We start from the raw sequence: 12,381 nt of genomic DNA on the forward strand, positions 1-12,381 counted from the left end.
CCCCGGATAGAGAGAGAGAGAGAGAGACAGTGAGTAATATATATATAAATATAATATATAATATACTATAAACCCCCCGGATAGAGAGAGAGAGAGAGAGAGAGACAGTGAGTAATATATATATAAATATAATATATAATATACTATAAACCCCCCGGATAGAGAGAGAGAGAGACAGTGAGTAATATATATATAAATATAATATATAATATACTATAAACCCCCCGGATAGAGAGAGAGAGAGAGACAGTGAGTAATATATATATAAATATAATATATAATATACTATAAACCCCCCGGATAGAGAGAGAGAGACAGTGAGTAATATATATATAAATATAATACATAATATACTATAAACCCCCCCGGATAGAGAGAGAGAGACAGTGAGTAATATATATATAAATATAATATACAATATACTATAAACCCCCCGGATAGAGAGAGAGAGACAGTGAGTAATATATATATAAATATAATATACAATATACTATAAACCCCCCCGGATAGAGAGAGACAGAGAGAGACAGTGAGTAATATATATATATATATATAATATACTATAAACCCCCCGGATTGAGAGAGAGAGACAGTGAGTAATATATATATAAATATAATATATAATATACTATAACCCCCCCCGGATAGAGAGAGAGACAGTGAGTAATATATATATATAAATATAATATATAATATACTATAAACCCCCCGGATAGAGAGAGAGAGACACAGAGAGAGACAGTGAGTAATATATATATATAAATATAATATACTATAAACCCCCCGGATAGAGAGAGAGAGACAGTGAGTAATATATATATAAATATAATATATAATATACTATAAACCCCCCCGGATAGAGAGAGAGACAGTGAGTAATATATATATATAAATATAATATATAATATACTATAAACCCCCCCGGATAGAGAGAGACAGTGAGTAATATATATATAAATATAATATATAAAATACTATAAACCCCCCCGGATAGAGAGAGAGAGACAGTGAGTAATATATATATAAATATAATATATAATATACTATAAACCCCCCCGGATAGAGAGAGAGACACACAGAGAGAGACAGTGAGTAATATATATATAAATATAATATATAATATACTATAAACCCCCCGGATAGAGAGAGAGAGACAGTGAGTAATATATATATAAATATAATATATAATATCCTATAAACCCCCCGGATAGAGAGAGAGAGACACAGAGAGAGACAGTGAGTAATATATATATATAAATATAATATACTATAAACCCCCCGGATAGAGAGAGAGAGAGACAGTGAGTAATATATATATAAATATAATATATAATATACTATAAACCCCCCGGATAGAGAGAGAGAGAGAGACAGTGAGTAATATATATATAAAAATAATATATAATATACTATAAACCCCCCCGGATAGAGAAAGAGAGAGAGAGAGACAGACAGTGAGTAATATATATATATATATATAAATATAATATATAATATACTATAAACCCCCCGGATAGAGAGAGAGAGACAGTGAGTAATATATATATATAAATATAATATATAATATACTATAACCCCCCCGGATAGAGAGAGAGAGAGAGAGACAGTGAGTAATATATATATGAATATAATATGTAATATACTATAAACCCCCCCGGATAGAGAGAGAGAGAGAGAGACAGTGAGTAATATATATATAAATATAATATATAATATACTATAAACCCCCCCCGGATCGAGAGAGAGAGAGAGACCGCGAAATACAACATCGTGGGCCGAAGGGTCTGTTCTGTGCTGTACTGTTCTATGAGAGACACAGAGAGAGACAGTGAGTTGGGGAGGGTGGGGGTCGGGGGGAGCTGTGCGCGCTGTTATTGACCAATTTCTGGGTTAGGGCGTGTAGGGGGGGTGGGCGGGGAGCTGTTATTGACCAGTTTCTGGGTTAGGGTGTGTGGGGGTGGGGGGGGGGGGAGCTGTGCGCGCTGTTATTGACCAGTTTCTGGGTTAGGGTGTGTGGGGGAGGGTGGGGGTCGGGGGGAGCTGTGCGCGCTGTTATTGACCAGTGTCTGGGTTAGGGTGTGGGGGGGGAGCTGTTAAACTGGAAATCGCTGAGAGCTGGGACTCTGAATGGGGAGGAATTTGTAAAATGCGTACAGGAGGGTTCTTTGGAACAATATGTAGATAGCCTGACTAGAGAGGGGGCTATACTGGACCTAGTACTGGGGAATGAGCCCGGTCAGGTCGTCAAAGTTTCGGTAGGGGAACATGTGGCAAATAGTGACCACAATTCTGTTAGCTTTAGGATTGTGATGGAAAAGGATGAGTGGTGTCCCAAGGGTAAGGTGTTGGATTGGGGGAAGGCTAACTTTAGTGGGATTAGGCAGAAATTGGCAGCTCTTGATTGGGAGAGGCTGTTTGAGGGTAAATCCACATCTGGCTTTTAAGGAACAGTTGTTAGGGCTACGGGACAGGCATGTGCCTGTAAAAAAGAAGGATAGGAAGGGTAGGATTCGAGAACCGTGGATAACCAGGGAAATTGAGGGACTGGTCAAAAAGAAAAGAGAGGCGTATGTTAGGTCCAGGCAGCTAAAAACGGAGGGAGCTCTGGAGGAGTACAAAGAAAGTAGGAAAGAACTCAAACGGGGAATTAGAAGGGCAAAAAGGGGTCACGAAATGTCCTTGGTAGACAGGATTAAGGAGAATCCCAAGGCATTTTATTCATACGTTAGGAACAAAAGGGTTGTCAGGGAAAAAATCGGACCTCTCAGGGACAAAAGTGGGGAATTATGCTTGGAGTCCAAAGAAGTAGGGGAGATCCTAAATGAATACTTTGCATCGGTATTCACAAAGGAGAGGGATGTGTTGACTGGGAGTGTCTCGGAGGGGAGTGTTGAACCGTTGGAGAAAATCTCCATTACAAGGGAGGAAATGTTAGGTTTGTTAGAGAATATAAAGACTGACAAATCCCCAGGGCCTGATGGAATCTATCCAAGGCTGCTCAGGGAGACGGGAGATGAAATCGCTGGGCCTCTGACGCAAATCTTTGTCTCGTCACTGGACACAGGTGAGGTCCCAGAGGATTGGAGGATAGCTAATGTGGTCCCGTTATTTAAGAAGGGTAGGAAGGATAACCCGGGTAATTATAGGCCGGTGAGCTTGACGTCCGTGGTCGGGAAGTTGTTGGAGAAGATTCTTAGAGATAGGATGTATGCGCATTTAGAAAGGAATAAACTCATTAATGATAGTCAGCATGGTTTTGTGAGAGGGAGGTCATGCCTCACTAACCTGGTGGAGTTTTTTGAAGAAGTGACTAGAATGGTTGACGAGGGAAGGGCCGTGGATGTCGTCTATATGGACTTTAGTAAAGTGTTTGACAAAGTCCCTCATGGTAGGCTGGTGAAAAAGATTGGATCTCATGGGATAAAGGGGGAGGTGGCGAGATGGGTGGAGAACTGGCTTGGTCACAGAAGACAGAGGGTGGTAGTGGAAGGGTCTTTTTCCGGCTGGAGGCCTGTGACTCGTGGTGTTCCGCAGGGCTCTGTATTGGGACCTCTGCTGTTTGTGATTTATATAAACGATCTGGAAGAAGGTGTAACTGGGGTGATCAGTAAGTTTGCGGACGACACAAAATTGGCAGGACTTGCAGATAGTGAGGAGCATTGTCAGAAGCTACAGAAGGATATAGATAGGCTGGAAATTTGGGCAAAGAAATGGCAGATGGAGTTCAATCCTGATAAATGCGAAGTGATGCATTTTGGTAGAACTAACGTAGGGGGGAGCTATACGATAAATGGCAGAACCATAAAGGGTGTAGAGACGCAGAGGGACCTGGGTGTGCAAGTCCACAGATCCTTGAAGGTGACATTACAGGTGGAGAAGGTGGTGAAGAAGGTATATGGCATGCTTGCCTTTATAGGACGGGGCATAGAGTATAAAAGTTGGGGTCTGATGTTGCAGATGTACAGAACGTTGGTTCGGCCGCATTTGGAATACTGCGTCCAGTTCTGGTCGCCACACTACCAGAAAGACGTGGAGGCTTTGGAGAGAGTACAGAGGAGGTTTACCAGGATGTTGCCTGGTATGGAGGGGCTTAGTTATGAGGAGTTGGGGTTGTTCTCCCTGGAAAGGGGGGATGAGGGGAGACTTAATAGAGGTGTATAAAATTATGAAAGGCATAGATAGGGTGAACGGTGGGAAGCTTTTCCCCAGGTCGGTGGTGACGTTCACGAGGGGTCATAGGTTCAAGGTGAAGGGGGGGGAGGTTTAACACAGATATCAGAAGGACATATTTTACACAGAGGGTGGTGGGGGCCTGGAATGCGCTGCCGGGCAAGGTGGTGGAGGCGGACACACTGGGAACGTTTAAGACTTATCTAGACAGCCATATGAACGGAGTGGGAATGGAGGGCTACAAAAGAATGGTCTAGTTTGGACCAGGGAGCGGCACGGGCTTAGAGGTCCGAAGGGCCTGTTCCTGTGCTGTATTGTTCTTTGTTCTTTGTTATTGACCAGTTTCTGGGTTAGGGAGCGTGGGGGTGGCGGAGAGCTCTGCACACTGTTATTGACCAGTTTCTGGGTTAGGGAGCGTGGGGGTGGCGGAGAGCTCTACACACTGTTATTGACCAGTTTCTGGGTTAGGGAGCGTGGGGGTGGCGGAGAGCTCTGCACACTGTTATTGACCAGTTTCTGTACTGATATCAGTGCTGGATTGAGGGGTAGTCTGTCTCCGGGTCGGCAATCAGCCAGGATCTGTTTAAGCCTGGGGAACAGGTCTGAGGAGCCAATGGCTTAGCCCTCCTTCTATTCCCTGGGTTTCTATACTGTTTCTTGTCGTGTAGGTGAAGGTGGTATTGACAGCATTCGCACTTTTCAGAGCATTCCTCTATAATACATTGGAACCTGGAGAGAGGCCATGGCGAAAGCTCAGATCTGTGACTTACAGCAGCACCTGGAGGTTACGCAGAACCTCGCAAAAAAACGCAAAAACGACAGTATGGAGGTAAGTCAGCGGGAGGGAGAAACCCTCTCTTTGATACTAAATAAACTGTATTATGTACCAAAGGACCCACACCAGTGATGGTGCAGCACTTCAGACAAGATTGAAAAGCCCAAGAGGGGAGCTGTGCCATGAGAAAAGTCTGGGAAGGTGCTGGAGTTGGAGAGATGACTGGAGACACCGTGTAAAACAGTAATGGGTGTTTAACACTGCGGAACCAGTAACAATAACTCTTCTCCATAAGGGATAATGGAATCAGTCTGAGCTGATATAAAGCTTCGCATCTTGGGTCTTTTAACTGTCTGAACCCCTCTCCTGCCTTGTGACCTTGTTTGAAATGCTTTTTGGTCAACCCTTTAGTCGCCCTACCTTTGCCGCAGTGTCTGTTTGTGTCTGGTCATACCTCTGGTTTGAGCTTTGGGACACCTGCTTATGTTAAATGTGGATTATTAACCACATAACATGAGCAGGAAAGCCCAGGCTGACCCACTGAGGCAGATGAAAGTTGAAGGGTGTTCTGTGTTCCAGTTCTGAAGTACCTTATTCCCCCCATTTATCTCAAAGATTTCACTGTCCCACACACTGAATCTCCTTGAGAAATAACTGGTCATGTGTAAATAGAACTTTGTACTGTTCGGATGAAGTGCCATTGAACGGAAACGTTTCTCTCTCCGTAGAGGCGCCCAGGCCTGCCGAATATTTCTCGCATTTACTGGTTTAACATCCGCAGTATTTTGTTCTGGAAATCTCGATGGGCTTGTTTCTAATTTCTTGTCTGTGTGGCGGTGACGGCTTTGTCAGTCCAGAAGGAAGATGTGGAGTGACTGTCTGAGTGGTCTCTGTTCATTCCTGTACTGTTGCAGCAAGTGCTTCCACTTGATGGAGGACACAATCCCAGGTGTAAAATAATGTGTAAGTACAACAGTAACATTGCTGGGAATGCAATTCACAGAGCATTGAACTGCTTTTGCTCAAATTACCCTGTACAGTTCAATCACAGTGTGTTAGCTTGGATAAAGCACTGTGGCTGTGATATGATTAATTATAGAATCTCTACAGTGCAGAAAAAGCTATTTACTATAGCCAATCAACCTAACCCACACTGACTGTGGGAGGAAACCGGAGCACCCGGAGGAAACCCACGCAGACATGGGGAGAACGTGCAGACTCCACACAGACAGTCACCTGAGGCTGGAATTGAACCCAGATTCTTGGCGCTGTGAGGCAGCAGTGCTAACCCACTGTGCCACCGTGCCGCCCACTTGAGATGGAACTCTCAAATGCCATTCTCATTAAAATAAGACTGCGTAGTTGCTATGCACAGTACTTTGCAGAACAATCTTTTTTTAAAGGACCAAATTAATCGATGTGTTTCCAGGCCCTTGGTGCCAGGTTATCATAGAACATCATAGAAACCCTACAGTGCAGAAGGAGGCCATTCGGCCCATCGAGTCTGCACCGACCACAATCCCACCCAGGCCCTACCCCCACATATTTTACCCGCTAATCCCTCTAACCTACGCATCCCAGGACTCTAAGGGGCAATTTTTTTTTTAAACCTGGCCAATCAATCTAACCCGCACATCTTTGGACTGTGGGAGGAAACCGGAGCACCCGGAGGAAACCCACGCAGACACGAGGAGAATGTGCAAACTCCACACAGACAGTGACCCAAGCCGGGAATCGAACCCGGGACCCTGGAGCTGTGAAGCAGCAGTGCTAACCACTGTGCTACCGTCCCTTCCACTTGTGGGCGGGTGCAGGTGGGACGCGGGTGGGTGCAGGTGGGACGGTGCAGGTGGGACGGTGCAGGTGGGGCGGGTGCAGATGGGACGGTGCAGGTGGGACGGTGCAGGTGGGGCGGGGGCGGGTGCAGGTGGGGCGGGGGCGGGTGCAGATGGGACGGGGGCGGGTGCAGATGGGACGGGGGCGGGTGCAGGTGGGACGGGGGCGGGTGCAGGTGGGATGGGGGCGGTGCAGGTGAGACTGAAACAGTTGCTGGCTTTTGACAGCGCTCTCCTCTAACGGATCGGAAGATTAACGTCGAGACCGTGGCTGACAGTAACAAGAACCAAGCTCAGCGTTCCCGCCTTCCACAACCTTCCCTGAAGAGAATGAGGCTCAATACTACGGTGGACAACATAGATGTGAGTCCCTCAAAGTGGCTCTGTGGTCATAGACTTGGGGATAAGCTGTGATTCGGGGGGGGAGGGGGCGGTGTGTGGGGTCATTGCCTAAATAAAAATAGCAACAGCCGCTGAAATAATCGCAGCAGATTTTCTCCCGAAGCCATTGATCCTGGAACCTGCTGTCCGTGCCCCGGATTGTCCGGCCTGTAATTGCAAATCGGTGTCTCTGCTCAATGCTCATCTCGGGGAGGGCTAAGAGAGTTTGCTTTTATGCAACATCTTTCACCTTGTAGGTTCAGCCCCAATGCTGCAATTTAAACTAACACCGAGAGCCTTGCACGTGAATGTAAAAGATTCCACCACGTCACTCCGAGCAGTCGCATACTGCCTACCTGTGTAAACAAGTTAAACTGCTTTGTTTTGAAGAAAAGTCTGTCAGTGGAGCAGACTTTAGAATCAAATGATTGTTTTGAATAGTGCAGCTACTTTGGGCCGTATCTGAGCTTCTTTTCCTTACCTGACAGCCTGCCGTGGTTGTGAAGAAGTCCGTCTGCAGCGCTGCATCTGCCAGCAGCAAAGGGGTTTCCAGCAGGCCATCGATTGGGGTGAGAAGCCAGTATGGAGGTACGTGATCCTGTTTCAGATTTGACCATTGCTGCAGTGTTCTATCCTCTTTGCATTTCCTTTTACTGTCCAGTTGCATGCTTGCTGTTGGTTTACTGAACTCTCACTGAGAAGCGACGGTGCAAATGGTCCAATGGTAGTAACCTAGTATTACATGTATCTTTACAAGTCCATAATGGAATGTCACCCAATATCAAATGACTGTTTTGTTGGCTGTAATTCCGCACAGTGGGGAACTGCAGTTGACCCTGTGCAGTTGACCCTGTGCAGTTGACCCTGTGCAGTTGACCCTGTGCAGTTGTGGGTTAGAATGGCTGAGCTTTGAGGCAAGGCTGTTTGAGGAAAGGGTAATGAGACCATAGATGTCACCCTAACCCAGTGACATGCTCTGCTAGACTCTGGTTTTGCAATGAATGGATGCATCTATCTAGGGTTCTGTATAAAATCTGCACCATCTCACTTTCTGCAGTTGGATTGGCGAGAGCTATTCACGGGACAGAAGCGAGAAGTCGGGCTGTGAACTGTGCAGCCACTGTAGCTGGAGGTAAGTGTGGTTCTTGCATTGGGGTTTGGAATAATTTGCATAAATCAGTGGATGTAACCCTCCAATGCAGCAAAACTCGTGAGTTAACACATGTTTGGAAGCTTCAGTGTGGTTAATGTATAGTGAGGTGTTCTAACCTACCTATGTTCAGATGGAATTACAGTCTCAGGATACAGGGTAAGCCATTTGGGACTGAGATGAGAAGAAACCTCTTCACTTGAGGGTGATGTGGAATGGTGGATGGCAAGTATAATTATTCGGCAGCTGGTAATTGCCACGCTAACCAAATCTCAAAGGGAAATTTGAACTACATATCATAACTCTGCCCCTGGTAAAATACCAAAACAAATAAGTTTGCTAAATTCAGAAGCCAGAAATTGCGCTGATACTGAATTTTAAACATTTTACAAAAGAACGAAACTTAATCACACGAGATTACACTTACACAGTGAAAATTAGTCTTAACGACACCTGCTGCTGAGAGGATTTCCTACTTTCCAACTTGTCTCTTTAGGCAGTCATATCTTCGATGTTTAGCTCACCACCACCTTCTCAATGGCAACTGGGATGTACAATAAATGCTGGCCAGCTAGTGACGCCCACGTCCCACAACTGAAACAAAGACACACATGAATATTACCATGAGGCGAACTCACTATGGAGATGGGGAGGGCATGTCACAGGATTTCCACTTTGAAAACTCCAAGCAAAACACTGCTTTCTGAAACACAGACACTTCTGGATTGGCTGGCAAGCTGCCACACTTTGCCCCTTCTCAGCTGTTTTCCCAGCGCAGAGGACCACTCTGGTCTCACATGACCACTCCCAACCTCCTTATTCTTCGGCCTGTTTCACGTTGGAGTCCATTGTTCTTAACCCCTGTTTGAAACATCGATTTTCTATTCTGGGAAAGCTTTCATGTTCTCCCTTTGGCCCCCATTTTTCAGGTCAAATAAAATTTTAATAGCTTTGCCTTATTTATTTATCTTTTGCCACTCAAATTACTGAATATTTTTAAGAAGAAAGTAAGTTTCTCGGCTCTAAAGCATCAAGAGGCATGGGGCGAATGCGGGTGTAAGATGTTGAAAGAAGCTTCGTTCTATTCACATTGAGTGGTGAAGAGGCTTGAAACTACTCATCCTCTGTTTCTGTCTCTATCACTTGGGCTTTGTGACTGGACCATCTCTAAGTACTGCGGGCTGCGCGGTATTACAGCTTCAAATGTTTGGGATGGGAACTAAAACCACAGGAAAAACATGGAAGTCATTTTCATTCTCTGCATCTAGTAATCGGTGGCACAGTGGTTAATACTGCTGCCTCACAGTGCCAGGGAGTCAGGTTTGATTCCCGGCTTGGGTCAGAACCCAGGGGCAGCACGGTGACACAGTGGTTAATACTGCTGCCTCGCAGCGCCAGGGAGTCAGGGTTCAATTCTGGCCTTGGGTGACTGTGCAGAGTTTGCACATGTTCCCCGTGTCTGCGTGGGTTTCCTCCCACATTCCAAATGTGTGGGTTAAGTTGATTGGCCTTGGTAAATCGCCCCTTGGTGTCAGGGGAATTAGCAGGGCAAATATGTGGGGTTATGGGGATAGGACCTGGGTGGGATTGTGGTCAGTGCAGGCTCGATGGGCCGAATGGCCTCCTGCACTGCAGGGATTCTATGATTATATAATTGACCATTTTAATCTATTCAAACTGCAGGCTGGTAATGAACTTTCTGTTCTGCATGGGAAGTGTCTCCCTCTACAGACCTGCTGCATCTTTTTATCTCTTTCACAGAACCATTCATTCTTCTTTTATTTCTTTTCTAGTTATAGGGAAGAAGCCAAGAGTAGCAGTAACTGCACCCTCCATAGTGCAGACAGCAGGTAACTTGCTAGCTAATGCACTCCAGTACTGTACAGGATGCAGCCTGGTCCGAATGTAATTCAAAAACCAACTGGGATATTAACTCGAATCATCACTGGGACAAACAGCTGTTGGTTCAGTTGACCCTGTTTCCCAGTGCTGTGGTTCGGGTAATTTTATTCTAATCTATTATGCTGCAGTTTCCTCTTCATGTTCCATGAATCTCAGCACCAGACTTAAAATCTTAATGCAGAACAACTTAATGCAGTAAAGTTATTTTTTTATTAAAACAAACTTGTTTTTTGTTACATTTTGTGAACTTTGCTTTGTAGCTTTGTGTTCAGCTCCCGAGTACACAGTTTATTGCTGATATCGTTGTGTTTTTAAAAAGCTGTTTTGTCTTGTCTTGGTCTGCCAGCAGTTGGCTCCAAGAAGCGCCCAGCTTGGGATCTGAAGGGGCAGCTTAGTGACATGAAGGTGCAGCTGGGTAACATGAAGACCCGGGTGTGTGAGTACACCAGTAAGCTGGAGATGTCGGAGCTACAGAGCAGGCAGCTTCACGAGAGTATGGATCAGAGAGACAAACAGCTGGATGCTGCCAGAGCCCACATCAATGAGCTGCAAAGCAACCTGAAGTAAGTATTGTATCATTGGATTATTAGTACCAATAATCAACAGCAGGGGGTGAACCTGCAGCAGTCACACTCTGAAGGAGGATGTTAAAACTTCCTTTCTCTCTCCACCCATGCTGCCAAAGCTGCTGAATTTTCCTGGCATTTTCTGTTTTAATTTTGTGCCAGCCCCTCTGGTTGAGAGATGGTCGGAAGGAGATGGTAGAGAGCGCCTTTTGTCCATTACCAATACTTTACAATTATAGATGAATCAGTATCAAATAGTCACTCAGTAGTACAGAGCGTGAGGGATGTTCTGTCAAGGCTTTCTGTCTTTTACCTGTCGGGACAGATACAAGAGTGTCGAATTTCAATGGGAGCACCAGTCTATGTAGAACATAGAACATTACAGCGCAGTACAGGCCCTTCGGCCCTCGATGTTGTGCCGACCAGTGAAACCAATCTAAAGCCCATCTAACCTACACTATTCCAATATCATCCATATGTTTATCCAATGACCATTTAAATGCCCTTAATGTTGGCGAGTCCACTACTGCTGCAGGCAGGGCATTCCACGCCCTTACTACTCTCTGAGTGAAGAACCTATCTCTGACATCTGTCCTATATCTATCACCCCTCAATTTAAAGCTATGTCCCCTCGTGTTAGCCATCACCATCCGAGGAAAAAGGCTCTCACTATCCACCCTATCTAATCCTCTGATCATCTTGTATGCCTCTATTAAGTCACCTCTTAACCTTCTTCTCTCTAACGAAAACAACCTCAAGTCCCTCAGCCTTTCCTCATAAGACCTTCCCACCATACCAGGCAACATCCTGGTAAATCTCCTCTGCACCCTTTCCAATGCTTCCACATCTTTCCTATAATGCGGCGACCAGAACTGTACGCAATACTCCAAGTGCGGCCGCACCAGAGTTTTGTACAGTTGCAGCATGACCTCCTGGCTCCGAAACTCAATCCCTCTACCAATAAAAGCTAACACACCGTACGTCTTCTTAACAACCCTATCAACCTGGATGCCAACTTTCAGGGATCTATTCACATGGACACCGAGATATTTCTGTTCATCCACACTACCAAGTATCTTACCATTAGCCCAGTACTCTGTAATCCTGTTACTTCTGCCAAAGTGAATCACCTCACACTTTTTCGCATTGAACTCCATTTGCCACCTCTCAGCCCAGCACTGCAGCTTATCTATGTCCCTCTGTAACCTGCAAGAAACTTCCGCACTGTCCACAACTCCATCGACTTTAGTGTCATCCGCAAATTTATTAACCCATCCTTCTACGCCCTCATCCAGGTCATTTATAAAAATGACAAACAGCAGTGGCCCCAAAACAGATCCCTGCGGCACACCACTAGTAACTGAACTCCAGGATGAATATTTCCCATCAACCACCACCCTCTGTCTTCTTACAGCTAGCCAATTCCTGATCCAAACCACTAAATCACCCTCAATCCCATGTGTCCGTATCTTCTGCAATAGTTTACTGTGGGGAACCTTATCAAACGCTTTGCTGAAATCCATATACACCACATCAACCGCTTTACCCTCATCCACCTCTTTGGTCACCTTCTCAAAGAATTCAATAAGGTTTGTGAGGCGC

At 45.4% G+C, this 12,381-nt stretch overlaps 1 protein-coding gene across 9 annotated transcripts in view; it reads left to right on the forward strand.

The window, feature by feature from the left end:
• The first annotated feature begins 4,873 nt into the window (after positions 1–4,873).
• Positions 4,874–12,381, forward strand: part of kifc1 (kinesin family member C1) — a 28,333-nt gene continuing 20,825 nt past the window's right edge. For 2 of the 9 annotated variants that reach the window (XM_078205965.1, XM_078205968.1), the window contains exons 1-6: positions 4,874–4,999; positions 7,009–7,143; positions 7,650–7,749; positions 8,219–8,293; positions 10,105–10,161; positions 10,533–10,776. In XM_078205965.1, the coding sequence (XP_078062091.1) occupies positions 4,913–4,999; positions 7,009–7,143; positions 7,650–7,749; positions 8,219–8,293; positions 10,105–10,161; positions 10,533–10,776 (698 nt within the window). In that variant the 5' untranslated portion in view covers positions 4,874–4,912. The remainder of the gene's footprint in view (positions 5,000–7,008; positions 7,144–7,649; positions 7,750–8,218; positions 8,294–10,104; positions 10,162–10,532; positions 10,777–12,381) is intronic. The other 7 variants (XM_078205966.1, XM_078205969.1, XM_078205967.1 and 4 more) reach the window with 4 other exon arrangements.

Source organism: Mustelus asterias, unplaced genomic scaffold (assembly GCF_964213995.1).
Source record: "Mustelus asterias unplaced genomic scaffold, sMusAst1.hap1.1 HAP1_SCAFFOLD_1130, whole genome shotgun sequence".
Lineage (NCBI taxonomy): Eukaryota > Metazoa > Chordata > Chondrichthyes > Carcharhiniformes > Triakidae > Mustelus > Mustelus asterias.